The 16,500-nt window shown below is 40.8% G+C and overlaps 2 protein-coding genes across 6 annotated transcripts; one reads left to right on the forward strand and one right to left on the reverse strand.

The window, feature by feature from the left end:
- Positions 1-828: 828 nt before the first annotated feature.
- Positions 829-11,402, reverse strand: RNF212 (ring finger protein 212). Of its 5 annotated transcripts, none has more exons than XM_083604362.1 (10): positions 11,006-11,402; positions 9,592-9,653; positions 8,769-8,843; positions 7,156-7,212; positions 6,131-6,198; positions 5,381-5,426; positions 4,587-4,650; positions 3,397-3,469; positions 1,946-2,154; positions 829-984 (listed from the first exon to the last, which is right to left on the reverse strand). In XM_083604362.1, the coding sequence occupies exons 1-10, from the start codon at positions 11,115-11,117 to the stop codon at positions 917-919; spliced, it is 834 nt and encodes a 277-aa protein (XP_083460488.1). In that variant the 5' UTR covers positions 11,118-11,402; the 3' UTR covers positions 829-916. The 5 variants fall into 5 exon arrangements, with proteins under 5 accessions (XP_083460488.1, XP_083460487.1, XP_083460485.1 ...); XM_083604361.1 differs by having other exon boundaries at positions 5,381-5,429; XM_083604359.1 differs by having other exon boundaries at positions 5,381-5,447; positions 11,006-11,401.
- Positions 11,403-12,088: 686 nt separating this feature from the next.
- Positions 12,089-16,180, forward strand: NANP (N-acetylneuraminic acid phosphatase). The gene is made up of 2 exons (XM_083604364.1): positions 12,089-12,470; positions 15,108-16,180. Exons 1-2 carry the CDS (start codon positions 12,381-12,383, stop codon positions 15,828-15,830), a joined length of 813 nt encoding a protein of 270 aa, XP_083460490.1. The 5' UTR covers positions 12,089-12,380; the 3' UTR covers positions 15,831-16,180.
- Positions 16,181-16,500: the final 320 nt, after the last annotated feature.

Genomic DNA, 16,500 nt, shown 5'->3' on the forward strand with positions numbered 1-16,500 from the left:
CGGGGAGCAGCCTTTCCGCTGCTCCCTGACCTGCTCTTTAGAGAAAGCCACCGCCAGCCCCAAAGAGCATGTCGGGGAGTAGCAGGGGAAGCCCGGGTTCCCCTCCCCAGCCCCAGGGACCACACATTCGCTCCATAAGACGCACATACATTTCCCCTTAGATTTTAAGAGGAAAAAAGTGTGTCTTACGGAGCGAAAAATATGGCATATCCTGAAAGATGAGGTCTGAATGAGCTCTACCTTCAAGTGGCACCATCCAGAGCTTGGCCAGACACATCCAGTATAATGGAGGTTTCCTGCGATGTTTCTCCTCTTTTACCAGGGGTGCAAGCAAAGCAGGAGCTAACAAGCATCAGCATACTGTTCAAGCCTCATCAACAAACCAGCAAGCCTGACTTAGTATGATGTGTGAACATACCTTCCGATTATTAAAATAAATGATGATGGGCAGTCATCTATAATTGCAATGCTAATGTTCACTTACATAGGAATAAGACCCAATGAATTCAGTACAACTGATTGGGGTGCAAGGAGCAAGAATGACTCACTTCTCTCTATTCCAGTGAGGGGTGAGTTACTGGAGCTGCTTTGCCATGGTGGTGGAGAGAGGTGCAGGGTCTGGCAAAGGAGGAGAGGACACTCCTTCACTTGCCTGCTCTCCCTCCTCTCAAGGAAATGTTAATAATATTTCCAGCCTACTTAGCAAGTCTTCTTGAGGAACTTTAACCTGTGATGAAGAGCAAGGTCTCACAAATGGAATAAAGCACTTCATAGTAGCAAAATACTGTAGTTTTGTTTTCTCCGAAAGAATAGCACAATAAAAAGCAATGACAAAAATTTTAACTTTTTAATCAAGCCAGATACTGTACAGTGGTATGAATCTTTATATATATATTTTATATACATTTTAAAATATTCAGCGGATGAGTTCTCTGTTGAACGGCGTTTGCAGGTGTAATGAATGTCCTGGAAGACTAGTGGAACCTATAAAAGGAGAGATTTAAAACTAGAATAAATTTCATTACCCAAAATTAAATGCATTATTTATACACCTAATTATCACAATAGCAAATAAATAAACTGAAAATGGAAGAAATCATACTGAGCCACAAATTCTTAAAAACTTGCTTTCAACCTAAAAATAAGTAAGGTTCACATTTTAGTAGCATCAATTCTGCATGTGACCAATGCCAGATATAATTTTGACATCATAAAATGTCATTTAATATATATTTCTCCAAATATACCTGAAGCGTATGTAACCCAAGGTACCACTGTATATAAATTGTTGAACTAAATTGATTGATTGATTGGAATAAAAATAAGTACTCTGTCTCCAAGGCTATTGTGTTTCCCTTCCCTATTCAGGGTCTATTTGTGTGTCAGGGGATCTAGAAAAGCCTCCTCCTAATCCACCCATGGTATCCCCCTTTTTTGCTGTTGCACTTGCCACAAGGAGGTTTGCCAGGATGGACCTTCTCCTCTGCCCATGGGCCTCTCCTGATGATATACAGAGAGAGTGGTGTTCTATCCTTTGGGCTCTAGGTTGCCCCCACTCCAGGGACCACAGGATGATAGCCTAGCTTGTATTATTTTCAGAAGGTGATTGCTTGCCAGGCTCACACAGTGGTATTACTGCCCCAACAAATCAATACAGTGGTACCTCGGGTTACCAACACTTCAGGTTACAGACTCCGTTAACCCAGAAATAGTACCTCGGGTTAAGAACTTTGCTTCAGGATGAGAACAGAAATTGCGCACTGGCGGTGCAGCGGCAGCAGGAGGCCCCATTAGCTAAAGTGGTACCTCAGGTTAAGAACAGTTTCAGGTTAAGAACGGACCTCCAGAACGAATTAAGTTCTTAACCCAAGGTACCACTGTACAGTGCACTTTACACTAAATATAAATTAAAATTTTGATATGGTCATTTCTGTCACTCACTAACCTTGCTTACCTAAATTCTGCCTTTGTAAAAGATTGGGAAGGCTGATCGGATGTCTTGTCACTGATGAGAGTGAAGGTGTTGGTGTGCATCGATAATGCTGCATAGTTCTTTGTCCAAATCCATCTGGCGTTTGATCTCTATTATTTTGTGTTGATACGAATGGTGACATATAAGAAGTCTCCCTATTTGGCATTCTTAAGGACAATGACCTAAAAAGTAGAAGGACAAGACAGGGTCTATATCTCATATTGAGAAAGGTAGGCCTATTGTATAATCAATTCTAGCAGGGTGTACATTTTTGTTTAGCAAGAGGCATGGCTTTTATTATTTATTTGCTACATTTATAGACCGTTAAACATTTAGTAAACTTTGTATATTATGGAAATGACAAAACAAAAAAGTGATAAATTACATCCGCCTCGCAGACGTTCTAAGTTGCGACTGTGGCAAACCCGGAAGTAAACACCGAGTTTGCCGCGATTCGTGCATGCATGGAAGCGACTTCTGCCATCTGCGTGTGCGCACAAGCGGCTGCCACCTCTACACATGCGCAGAAGCGTGTTGTCGCCAAATGCGCATGTGCACAATGACACCTCTACTAGTGTCTGGTTTTGCCCAGCCGACAGGCCTCCAGAACGAATTATGATTGTAAGTAGAGGTTGTACTGTACTGTTAGGAGATACCCCTCAAGAGAAAAAAATTACCAAGGTACATTCCACATATTTGGTGAATGTATTCTTGGAAGTTTTATTCTGTCAGAATAAAAAAGAATGGAGATATAAAGATTAGGACTTCGTTTTCAACAAAGTAAACATTTTATTAATATTTAACACAATAAATAAAAAATTCACAAATAAAAATTTCAAGCAGGATATATTTGAAAACGGAGGCCAATTTGAATAATAACTTTTTTCTTTGGAGAAACAAAATTCCTAGATGTGAACCGCCCTGAGATCTTATGAGGAAAGGTGTTAAATAAATAAATAAATAAATAAATAAATAAATAAATAAATAAATAAATCTTCAATCCAAGTTGTTCACCGCTGCTTTGCACAGCTATTGATGCACCCACAGCCTGGCCACTCACAGACGAGTGAGTGGCAGACAGATTGGGTCTGATCCCTGGGCCAGCTTCAGGCTGGTAAAGCAACAGGGCCAATATCAGGCCCTATGCCAGCCAGGATTGACTGTGAGAGTAGCTTGCGGTCCTGGGCAGGTGACACCCTGCCCCCACCCTGTCCTCGGAACACCCCATTTTTGGGCCAACCACCAGGCTCTCTTGATGTGGATACTGTGAGCAGGCAGAAGGGAGAGGCGTGCGCCACTGGCTGGCAAAATTGAGTGGAGGGATGCACAGTCCTGCATAAAGGGGTATGGCTTGCAGCCCAAGGCGGAAAGACACGCCCCTTGCGTTTCAAAAGTTGACTCTTACTGCTAAATTGGTTTGTTACCTTACAGAGCCTGATGAACTGTTTTGGGAAGAAGTCATTCCAGACAATTGAGAACCTCTCCATGTAACACTACCTGTAAACAACATTCCTGAATATATTAGAACATGAAAGAATTTAGATGGCATACTACATTATTTTGAAAGCACATATCCAGAAACGCATAAATTTAATACAGTGGTACCTCGGGTTACATACGCTTCAGGTTACATACGCTTCAGGTTACAGACTCCACTAACCCAGAAATATTACCTCGGGTTAAGAACTTTGCTTCAGGATGAGAACAGAAATCGTGCTCTGGCGGTGCGGCAGCAGCAGCAGGCCCCATTGGCTAAAGTGGTGCTTCAGGTTAAGAACAGTTTCAGGTTAAGAACGGACCTCTGGAACAAATTAAGTACTTAACCTGAAGTACCACTGTATACCTCTTGAAAAAGTGAAATGTCAATGTATCCTTTGGATTACTTGAAATTATCTACTATGTTTGAAGCCAGCAAGATGATTGACAGTCAAACTTTCAGCAACAATGTTTTTACCATTATAAATGGGCCATGGTTTTGTAAAAAGTTACAAATCCAATGATAACATTAAAAAACAAACAAACATGATTACTATATTATTTTTCTGTAATTTTGTTTTTTATTATCTTCCTAACTATCTTTATATGTTCCTCTGGACCTCACTTATATACTGATGGATCAAATTTGTTAAAATACTTGTACATATGATAAAAATGAGAACAGTGCTTCTTCCACAACAATTAGAAACTGAAATCTACGTAGTCCAAAGCACTATATTTATTAGAAAAGTTTGAAAACTTTTCACCTGTATGAATCTTAGTATCTAAAGGCTGACATATATGGTATAAAGTTTACCTAAGTATTGAGCAGACTAGCCAAGCTACCCTTTGAACAGAATGTAGGGTTGTTAGACATTTATTCTAGAGCTGGGTGAACAAATTTTTGCATGATTCTCTAAAAGGAATTGGCTCCTTCAAATATTCAGTCTGAATTCCTGAAAACCCTCAAGGAATTTTTGAGAGTTTAAAATATCATCTCAGCTACCTTCTACCTTGTCCCACCCTCAAGGGTAGCAAGTAGTGGTAGGTGTGCATGAATAAAACCATTATCAGGGTGCAACCTAAATTATACCTATTCCTACTCAGCTTTTAAAAATTGGTCATGATATCTTCTTACCCATATGCCCATTCTGAGGTGGGCTTATCAATGATATCCTGGTTGGTCCAGCAGCTGTTTCGGTCTAGATGTATTCAGAAAAATTGACAGTATAATATGTAAAAACATAGAAAATATATAATTTCAGTTTTTTTTAAAAAAAACTGCTGCTGTATCATGGACATTTTAGCTTGCCAGTAATTTGATTGTTTCTTGACAAGGAGAGATATTATTAACTTGTACTACTTAAATTCAATAATGTGCTTTATTAACCTATTCTGTATTTACTAAAAGAATCTGTTAAGCAGCTTCCAAGAGGCTCAAGCTATCATGCAAAAAAGTAAAACAAATAAAATAAAAAATTGCAATAAAAAATTGCAAAAACAATAAACGGAATAAACAGCACTAAGCAAAACAATTAGCCAGCAGAACAGAAGACAGAATGGAAGGTAAGGGTTTTAAACCCTCCAGAAGAAGAGCAATTACAAAGCTCATTTCACAGTCTCAATGTAACTCTTGTTTCTCACTGCTACTAAGGTGACAAGCCCCTTCTGAATGTTCACAATCCAAGTGCAAATGGGATCAGGAAAAGAAGATTGGAATATGTAAGGTAATGTAAAGAGACCCACACAGAGAAAACCTATTCCACAGTGTCACCCCCAAGCACAAACCCATACGTTGCTATTGCCTAAATTGAGTATCCCCTCATATTGAAGCCACTCTCCCTGCTGACACATCACTTTATCTATCTGGGAATTAGAGTGGAAGATTCCTAATTACACCTAATTTGACACAGAAAAGAGAAGGACACTTACTTTCCTCACTGAAGACGGCACATAATCTGTTTCCATTGGTGAAGACCTACTGATTTGAGATTGAAAGCTGCTAAACGTTAAAATAAAACACCATTAAAGATTTTTTAAACCACTAAGCTTGCCATGTTATATTTAATTTGTTTAGTTATAAACAACAGAATATTGCAGCATCTCTATGTAAAACTATACCTTATTAAAGCTTTTTTGGAGTGAACTTCTATCTTATATGAAACTATATAAGATCTCATGCCATTTGTCCTTTTTCTAACAGGCTACAAGCATAACTGCATTCTTCAAATACCTTTATGAATAATTCAGTGGTTAATAATTCCTTTAGAGATTTACAGTACAATCCTTTACATGCCTACTTAGAAGTGTGCCTGCTGGGTTCAATGGTGAAGTCGACATGGAATTGCAACTTTTAAAGTTGCTATCAATGATAAGCAAACAATTCCATCAGATCACAAATATATATCTTATCTGGATTCCAATGAAGCAATTTTGCAGATGATTTTGAAAACTGCACACAAAAAATAAAACTCTCATAAGACTGTACTTGAATGTTGATGGGATTTAATACATTTCTTTTCCATTTAAGAATACATTATTTCTGTTGTATCATACCAAAGTTCCACCCAATACAGTGTAATATTTTCTATAATGAAATATTTTCCAAGAAGTACACAAAACAGCTTTACCCCATACTATCAACAATTAAGTGGTCAGGCTAATAATTAAAATGTTGCTTACTTTTGCACTTGCTGTTTATGTTGCATTTGTTGTGTTGCTTTCTTAAGATATCCTTCCAATTTTGTAATCTGTATAGAATAATGTATTTCAGTAATTTAATCTTCATGATTTATGTTGTCATCCACAACCCACTGCAAATGTCCAATGGTTTTTAACGAGATTGAGAGTAAGTGGCTTGCTGCTCATAGTCATAACATTCTGACTAGCAGATCAAACAAAGGGCTGGACTGGGCAATCATCTCTCTAAAACAAGAACCCACTGCACCTATCCAACCTCTTGACATGTACCGTACTGGCCCGAATATAAGCTGCACCCACAAATAAGCTGCACCTTTAAAATTGAAGAGGGAAAAAGAAAAAAAGACAATATCTGGGCTGCTTCTGGGGGGGAGCTGTGCCGCTTTGCCAGCAGCATATGGTTGCGAATATAAGCCGCACAGGCAGAATTTGGGGGGGGGAGTGCAGCTTATATTCAGGCCAATACGGTAATGTAATATTAATAATACAAATGTGTAAGTCAATCTGTTGCATTTTAGTAGTATAATATAAATCTATAAATATAACTTCCTCTAACCTCCCTCCAGTATTTCAAATCAACTAGAATCAAGGTACCTCTGAGGAAGGCCCTTCTCTCAGTCCCACCACCCTCACAGGCACACTTGGTGGGGATGTGGGAGAGGGCCTTCTTGGTGGCTGCTTCCAAACTTTGGAACTGCCTTCCCTAGGGAAGCTAGACTGGCTCCCTCCTTGCTGTCCTTCCGCTAGCAAGTGAAGACTATCTTGAAACAACAGGCTTTGGAGAACTGTCTGCTTTTAATGAAAGGGCTGGGGCCGTGCTGTTTTTATTGTAATTGTGGACATGTTTCACACAGATTTTATATATAAATATATCGTTTTAATCAGTGTTCAATTGCATTTTAATGATTTATTTTTCTATGTTTTTAGTAGTTCTTGTTTTTATCTGTAAGTTGTTTTGAGTCCCATCAGGGGGAAAAGGGGGTATAAATATATATATATAACAATACCTTTCCTTTGTAGTTTGCTAATAACCGTCTTCTGTGTTTTTCTTGGAAATGGGCAATCTACAAAGGAAGAAAAATAGGATTACATGTCATTCAATTATGTTGCCATGATGAACAACTAGATGAACAACAATAAAAAATAAGAGAAACTATATATCTAATGCTAATTATCATACCCTTTATTTTAATACAGCAGCAAGTATGCATACTTTTCCAGAGCCAGTTCACTCTAAGGCCACTATTCTGTTCTCTCCAAGCAAGAAACTTAAGTTGCAGAACGACTCTTCAATGGCATCCAGCATGATGTTCCCATGCCATTTTACCATTGGGCCTGGTCTGGCCATTCAAAATGCTAAAGGACAGAACCTCTCATACTTCACAATGGATCACTCAGTGAACTGCTCGTCTCAAGGCCTCCACATGTGGCAGCACTCAAGTGTCTATTGAGAATATTGTGTGTGTGCATGCACATTAAGAACTGAGAAGAAAGGGAGCTGATTAAAAAATATTGTTTGTATTTGTTTGGAGATTATGGGTTTAAGTTGTTGGCTGTCTCACAGCTTTGCCCATCTGAAAAAACAAGTTGATAGATGTCACTTTTTAATTAGCAAAGTTTGTCATAATTAAACCCTGTCTATCAAGGACAGTGGCCATTGTTTCTTTGAAGCCTTTGTACTGCAATACAAATCAAAGGCATCTGCAGGCTATAATTAGTCAGGAACTTCTCTGAGATTCAGATTAAAGGAGGAGCAAGACAAAGAGACACACCGCCATACAGGAGGGAAATGAATCAACACAAGTCTCTATGCAAGAAAGTTACAGCATAGAACTGTAAATTTGATCAAAATACTGGATGCAGTTAAACCTAGTTTTTTTCCCTGTACCTTTGCTCCTATTTGGGGAAGTGCCTTGTGTGTATGAAACCTTCTGTTCACTCCTTTATCCTAAGAACCATTAAAAAAATCCTTTTAGGAAACTTTTTCATGATATCTGATAATATACCACCCATGTCTAAAGGTCAAGTTCCAAACTAGTTTGAATTGTTCTTGAGGGGACACCAGAGGAATTTTAATTGCTGGATCAAATTATGAAGGCCACTTCATAATTACTGGATTATATATAATTTCAAGTTCTTAACTACATTTTTATTAAAATATTTTAAATTTTGCAACAAACCATTAATGTAAGAAATGAAATAAACTCTAAAATTATTCAGATGAGAATAACTGTGTTAATTTACAGGTAGGTAGCCGTGTTGGTCTGCTGTAGTCGAAACAAAATAAAAAAAATCCTTCCAGTAGCACCTTAGAGACCAACTAAGTTGTTATTGGTATGAGCTTTCGTGTGCATTCTTCAGGTACCTTCAGATACTAATTTTTCACTTAAAGCTAAATTAAAGTTCTCACACCTATGCTCTATACCAAAATGCAATTTTATTGCACAAAATATTACATTATAAGTAATTTCTAATAACTATATGATGTACTCTATATTCATTGGCAATACCAAATCCATTAAATAATTTCTTCTTCTGGGTTGGTGACAATTTGATGGTGAAAATCATCTCTAGCATATTCCTGATGAAAAATCACTCCAATAGATAACAAACAACTCACTTGTGTGATTTCTTTGGAATATGTTTTGCATAATCCATCTATTTCCATAAACAGCAACTGGATATTTGAATTCACCTGCAGAGAAACATATTACACATGACCAAAAAACATTCAAAGCATATCAATCTTTTTGAAATACAGTGGTACCTCAGGTTAAGAACTTAATTGTTCTGGAGGTCTGTTCTTAACCTGAAACTGTTCTTAACCTGAGGTACCACTTTAGCTAATGGGGCCTCCCACTGCCACCGCGCCGCCACCACGTGATTTCTGTTCTCATCCTGAAGCAAAGTTCTTAACCCGAGGTACTATTTCTGGGTTAGCGGAGTCTGTAACCTGAAGCGTCTGTAACCCGAGACACCACTGTATACAAAAATAAGCTACTTTGCAAAACCAAAACAAAAACACTCAGTCTTGCATACAGCACAGAACATAAAGGGCAATCTCAAAGTGCTACCACGATACTAATCTAGGCTGTAGGTCCCAGTGCCAGCACAACATTGGAATTATACTAGCAAAGGTTTTACAACCAACCCTGAGTACTCCACTGTACTTTTTTTTCATGTTTCTTTTGTGAACCACTAAGAGATTATTTACAGAAACTGGTATGTAAGTCATATAAATAATAAAAAATTGTTACAGAATAGTTACAGAACTAGGTAGTTGGTCTGGGATCAAAATCAAAATACACTTTTTAAAAGATTATGTTCCAGTGGAATCAGCAGGACAAAATAACTAAGTTTTAAAATAACAATAAAAATATTTATGTTACTAAGCATTTGTAAATCCTCAAACATTGTAGTTGCAAGCAACTGTTTTTCTGTACCTTTTTGGAAAGGACTATTGTACGACAAGGAGCTCTGCAAATCACACACTCATCTTTTTTACCTATAAAATAAAGATCAATGCATAGTAAATGTTATTTTGATTAGCAAATGTGTGTTGTAACCTTTGATGAATTAAAAATATAAATACATAAATACATACATAAATACATACATATGTTGCACCTTAAAGATAAACAGATCTATTAAGGCATAACATATATTAGTCTTTAAGGTGCTACCAGACTCTTGTTGGTTTTGCTGCTGGAAGTCGCCTCACTTGCAAAGCAAGACATCCTGTGAGCAGAATTCTGCAGAATGGATGCTTTTGCATTACAAGTGGAGAATTCAGGATTCAAGCCAGGATGTTAAGCTGCAGTCTATAACTATTTAGCTGGGAGTAAGCACCATTGGAAGTTACTTTTGAGTAGACATGTACAGGATGATTGTATTTTAAGTCTAGATATTGCAATACTCCCACTGAAATCCGCCTGACTTAAAATACGGAGAATGCTGGTGTTACTCTTAAAATGTGACAGATGCACATAAATAAGATGGTTTTAATTTATTTTGTATGTGCTAATGCTAAAAATTGAGTGGGATAAGTAAATAATGGTTATTGTAATAACTGGTGCCCCTAAGCAATATCTTCATGACTTTTCAGCCACAGGAAAGAAACAACAGTATATTTGTTTCTCAGAGTACAGAGTTGAGATGGAGGTTGTTAAGGCCTTGCAACTCTACCCACTGATCAGATACATTTATTTACAGTATAAAATTATTTATAGATCAACCCCTCATGCAAAATCTGAGGGTGGTATACAACAAAATTCACGATGAGATAAAATACTATTAAAAACAATACAGAACAATAATTAAAAGCTTAAATCTAAATTAAAAGCTCATCTTAAAAGCTTAATACTATTGGACACAACGGACAAGCTTGTTGACACAAAAAGGAGACATTTTAAGGTTAGAAGTGAGGATGCCTGAGATTGAGAATGGCATATGCCACAGTTTGCACTGCTGCAGCTACTTCAGGGCAAGTTTGTCGGTCCAATTTTTATGAAGGACCCCCCCTCCAATAACTGCCAGTACCCTGTGCCATGAACTGCCTTGAGAATTAAAAAGTAGACTTGGGTTCATACTGAGGTTCTGCCTTTGACCTATCACTTGAGGTTCCTTAACATAATATTCCTTTAGAGCAGCTGTGGGGGGGGGGGGAACTTCCATGTTTTGTTGAACTACAACTCCCATCATCCCTGGCTGTTGGCTATGCTTGCTGAGGCTGATGGGTGCTGTAGTCCAGCAACACCTGGAGGGCCAAAGGCTCAGCACACCTGTCGTAAGAGGCAAGACTCCCTCAATTCGTGTACGTTCTTGCAAAAGTAGCTATTTGTAGAATAGGGAGGCTACCTTTCCGGAGGCACTGCTCACAGACAACATGGCCGCAGTTGGTCAGGCAGAACTTTTGGGCGGCTCTTTGGGGCTTCTGGAAGCAAGCATTGCAGAACACCAGGGCAGCCATGAAGGGAAGGGAGGCGAGCGGGTTTTATCTACAACCCGTCGACGGAGCCATAGCCAGGAGGACACCTGCGCTGCCCCTTAGCTCATTCACTTGAAAAGGGTTTTTCCAGCCCCTCCCGAGGCGCCCAGGAGACCCGCCGCCTCCTCCTCCTCGCGGACGAGGCAGCTCGCCTGAGGTAGAAAGAGCCGCCTTCGTCCCCCGCCCCCTCCCCGCAAGAACGAGCAGCGCCGCGGCGCCCCTCCCCCACCACACCAGGTTGAGCGCTGAGTCAGGAAGGGGGCGGGGAAGAGGCAACGGTGACGCGAAAGGTTTGGCTCCTCCCTCCGCTGCCGACGACGTTCGTTTGTGAAGGGAGGCCGCAGAGATACGGCATTAAAATGACAGAGTGGCTCTGTCACTGCTGCGATAGGTCGTTTCTGGGTCCAGATAGGGGGGAACAAAGCATTTTTTCCAATGCCCACCATTGCGGAACTGAGAGCTGCTACGTGTCCATGGAGAAATGTGATGTGGCATTCCCGCCTGAAGCAACAGGGAGGAGTAAATAAAGTTCCCCGCCCCTTCTCTTTTAACACAAGGTCACGCCGTGTGGAAAATAATCGTCGTTTATTTTGTTTTATTATTGTATTTTTTTATTTTTGAGTCTGCTCTGCCTGTCCAAATCCGGTCCCAACAGTTCTGGTCCCTGTATCGCCCTGGAGTGCAGTGTGAAAGCTGAGAGAAGCTTACAAAGTAGTCATAGCTGTCAACTTTTCCCTTTTCTTGCGAGGAATCCTATTCGGAATAAGGGAATTTCCCTTTAAAAACGAGAAACGTTGACAGCTATGAAAGTAGTAGCCTTGCCATGTGATCCATTGACCATATTGCGGGGGGAGGGGGGGAGGTCAGGCTGAGATTAAGCAACCTATGATGGACCACCGTTAAGGGGCTTGAGGCTGGCTTACATTTCCAGCTCAAAACGGAGCCCATGCCAACACTCCCCAAAAACGCAACCCGGAAGGACCCGGAAATTGGCTGTGTGCGTTGCTCTACACTTAAAAGTCTATACGCCTGGGTCTATCTGAGAAGCCCACAGGGACGGGAGTTCCGACGGGCACGTCCCGCATCCCTTCAGAGCGGTCTCGCTTTTTCTCGGGAGTTGCCGGTTCTCGCGAGGGACAAGCAAATGAATCGGCCGGCTGAGCTTGCATAGCTGGCGAGGCGGACGCGGCTGTTTCCTCCGCCTGCGAGACCCGCTGCGACTCCAGTGCTGCTGCTGCTGCTGCTATGGGGCTGCAAGGGGTCAAGGCTGTTTTCTTTGACTTGGACAACACGCTGATCGACACCGCCGCCGCAGGCAGGAGAGCCATTGAGGAGGTACCGGTTGCACGCAGCTCCTCCCTTCTGGTCCTCCTCCGTTAAAAAAAACACAACGACAAGGAAGTGCAAGTATAATAAGCTGTAAAGCCTTATTGCCAGACAGTTCCTGCTCTGAATCTGTTGTGTCTTTTGTGGTTTTTAAAGAAGTAAAGTACTTTGCAACTCCCATCTCCCGGACATCTCGGGCTAAGGGGACCCAGTGCTGAATCAACATTGGCCTTTAGTTAATTAAAGTATGGCCTTTTAAGCGGGGGGGGGGGCGCAGAGGCGTTATTCTTTTCGTTAGTTCCTGTGTTATGTATTTTTGTGTTTTTATATTTTAAGTCACCTTGTAATCAGTGGCGTAGCGTGGGTTGTCAGCACCCGGGGCAAGGCAAGTAATTTGCGCCCCCTAACCCGTGGATTTGCGCCCCCTAACCAGTGGCGTAGCGTGGGTTGTCAGCACCCGGGGCAAGGCAAGTAATTTGCGCCCCCTAACCCGTGGATTTGCGCCCCCTAACCCATGGATTTGCGCCCCCTAACCCATGGATTTGCCCTAACCCCAGATGTTGCGCCCGGTGCGGCCGGCCCCCCCCTGCCCCCCCCGCTACACCACTGCTTGTGATCCTCGGATGAAGGGCAGTACAGTGGTACCTCGGGTTACATATGCTTCAGGTTACAGACTCCGCTAACCCAGAAATAGTGCTTCAGGTTAAGAACTTTGCTTCAGGATGAGAACAGAAATCGTGCTCCGGCGGCGCGGCAGCAGCAGGAGGCCCCATTAGCTAAAGTGGTGCTTCAGGTTAAGAACGGACCTCCGGAACAAATTAAGTACTTAACCCGAGGTACCACTGTATAGAAATTTAATAGATAATAATAAAGAATGTGATGGTGGTGATGAATGCAGCAATGTCACACAGCCAGCATTCACTCCCAGACACGACTTTCAAGAGCACAAATTCTATTGGATTTTCTTTTAAGCTCTTTCAGTCATTACTGTTGGATGTTTCATCTGTTTCACTATGGATCTCTTTCTTGAATATTTTCAAGGAAAGGCCCTGTTGCCCCTTGTAGGGGAGGAAGTGCTGTGGGTATTTTGCATGTCCTCTCTTAGGGCATCCTCGTACCTGAACGGCTGACTTCTGGGGGCCATGTGAAGAATGTTGACAAGCTTAGGGATACCGGGGTGCTACCTTATACTGAATCCGACCATTAGTCTATTACCTTAATCCATATTGGCTACACTGACTGGTGGGTGACTCTCCAGTTGGTAGTCTCTTTCAGGCCGACCTGAAGATGCTGGGACCTTCTACATGCAAAGCACAAGCACTGAGCCACAGCCGTTAATGTATTAAGTACTCATAAGTAACAGCAAATAATCAGAGGATAGTTATTTGTTCTTGGCCATTGTCCAATTAATCCAGAAGAAGAGAATGTACCTTGACACTTTATGTACTTTATGCACAGTACAATAAAGGCTTTGCCTTTTTTTAAAAAAATTGCAGTGTGTGAGAGACAGAGTAGTTTGGAATTCACATGAAGAACTTGAAAATAGTGTCGCCTCTTGGATATGCAGCATAATGTATTTCACAAAATATGCCATGATTTGATTTTGGCATTCTAAATCAAAATGCTTACTGGGGTTAATGTCATTTACATGGGCTCTATTATGGTGGTGGTTAAAAGGCTTTGTGCCCTTGCATAGAGAAAGCTCTAGTGTTCCAACATCCCACCTTGCAGAAATTAACTCACGGTGTAACAAAAGGAGAGCTCTTGTGTAAATGTAGAATAGAACAGCATTGCTGTTTCAGGATGTGGATTAGAGGACTGCAGGTGCAGTATCCTTTAATTTAGTTTTTGCTGCTTTGCTGACTTGGTTGGACAATATAAGAGGACAACTGAGAACTTGTAGGTATGGGCTGTAGCAATTTCTAAATAATGTATAAGTTGTTATGGCTGAAATACATGAATTTATTGATGTGTGTTACACTGTAGATTACCCCTAGAATTGATGAAGCATCCAAAAGTAATGGCTGAATGAGTACTAAAAGAGTTGTGCTCTTGAAAATGGTGTCTGTGAGATGAATGCGGGCTATGTGGCATTGCTGCATTCATCGTCATATTATTATTTAGTATTATCTATTAAATTTCTATACTGTCCTTCATCTGAGGATCACAGAGCAGTTTACAATATAAAAGCACAACAACAGCCAACATAATAACAAACAAAACAAACAAACAAACAAACAAACACACGCACACCCAAGTTTAAAAGGCCATAGATTGTTTAATTAGTCAAAGGCCTGCGAGAAGAGGAATGTTTTTTGCCTGGTGCCTAAAGATATGTAATGAAGGTGCCTGACAAGCCTCCCTAGGGAAATCATTCCACAAATGGGGAGCCACTTCATGTTGCCACCCTCCAGACCCCTCGTGGAGGAGGCACATGAAGAAGGCCCTCAGATGATGATTGCAGGGTCTGGGTCAGTAATTATGGAGGCGATCCTTGAGGTATTGCGTTCCATGTGGCAGTTTATTGGATCCATGCTGTTGCACATTCTGGTGGAACATCTTTTAGAAATAAGCTGTCCAGTACAGAGCAAACCAGTAGAATCTTCACCAAACTGATCCTGTTCTGTTTTAACTTTCACTTCATAGGTGATAAATGTCTTGCAGTCAGAGCATCATTGCGATGAAAAAGAAGCTCACCTGATTTGTGATAAAGTCCAAGCCAAACTCCTCAAAGAGTGCCACGATCCTTCTAAGATGTGTATTACTGACTTAAGGATTCAGCACTGGGAAGAAGCTATACAAGAAATAAAGGGAGGAACAGCCAACCGCAATCTAGCTACAGAATGTTATTTCCTTTGGAAAACTACCCGCCTGCAACATCTGACCTTGGCAGAAGAGACACGGGGGATGCTCAGCAACCTTAGAAAATATGTCCGTTTGCTTCTGCTGACAAATGGAGACACTCAGACGCAAAGAGAAAAGATTGAAGCCTGTGCTTGCCAGCCATACTTTGATGCCATTGTTGTGGGGGGAGAGCAAAAAGAAGAGAAACCGGCATCATCTATATTTCGTCACTGTTGTGAACTTCTAGGGGTTCAGCCTGAGGATTGTGTGATGGTTGGTGACTCTTTAGATACAGACATTCAAGGAGGCCTGAATGCAGGTTTTAAAGCAACAGTTTGGATAAATAAAACTGTCACACCCCCAAAAGACACTTCTCCAGTCCCTCACTATATTATTTCTTCTGTTCTTGATCTTCCAGGACTTTTACAAAACAAAGGAGAAACTAACTTAGAAATTAACCAGTTGGCTGGTATTTGTAACGTGTGCGATAGTTCCGCTGAGGAACCTAGGACTTTAACCTGCTAGGGTTCATTTTAAAGGGCATTTTTACGCGTGAAGCTTGAATCAGATTGCTACTAAGTAAAATACCTACATTGGCTACAATGTACATTTGATTTCTACATTGTTACAGTAGGAGTATTTGCATGTAGCACAAACAGAATGAAAAGCATCTCTGTTACATGCAGGAATGTAGAAGGCAGTATAAATATCTGTTTTATGATCGTGGAATTAAATCCTAATTGTTCAAAACCCCATTTGGACAATCCAGCTTTGTCCTCTTACATATTCTTGTAATTCTGGGTTCTCTCGTTCATTTTTACTGTGTTTTGCAGTGATTGTTCTCAAATAAAATGGTCTCAACATCATCAGTGAAATGGTCCATGCCCTCGTATATATGCAGACCCATTTATCAGAGATATTAAGTAATCTGCTTTTTGTGAGGTAATATATTTACATTGACTAACGCTAGCATTTTAAAGCAGTGTGGTGATGACATCCCTATGACATATAATCCAAGAGGACGTGCGTTCCTTGGCTTGCTCAAACTTCCTCAGATGGATGGCTCTTTGGAGTTCAACTTATTCTACCTTACGATGACAATTTTGTGTGCCATCTATGTCAGTGTTGCTTTACAAAGAACATAGGTGCGACAGCTCACTGCCGCAAGGGGCTTGCTGTCTAAAACGAGCACAGG

Source organism: Podarcis filfolensis (genome assembly GCF_964270895.1).
Source record: "Podarcis filfolensis genome assembly, chromosome: 3".
NCBI classification, from domain to species: Eukaryota; Metazoa; Chordata; class Lepidosauria; order Squamata; family Lacertidae; genus Podarcis; species Podarcis filfolensis.

Bases quoted from the DNA above. Each gene is read 5' to 3' on its own strand.
- NANP (XM_083604364.1), top strand. From the start codon at position 12,381: ATGGGGCTGCAAGGGGTCAAGGCTGTTTTCTTTGACTTGGACAACACG. The intron at 12,471-15,107 runs GTACCGGTTGCA...TTCACTTCATAG, and splicing joins GCAGGAGAGCCATTGAGGAG to GTGATAAATGTCTTGCAGTC.
- RNF212 (XM_083604358.1), bottom strand. From the start codon at position 11,117: ATGGCTGCCCTGGTGTTCTGCAATGCTTGCTTCCAGAAGCCCCAAAGA. The intron at 3,470-4,586 runs GTAAGAAGATAT...TGTTGTTTACAG, and splicing joins ACCTCAGAATGGGCATATGG to GTAGTGTTACATGGAGAGGT. The intron at 2,155-3,396 runs GTAACAAACCAA...TCTACTTTTTAG, and splicing joins AGTTCATCAGGCTCTGTAAG to GTCATTGTCCTTAAGAATGC.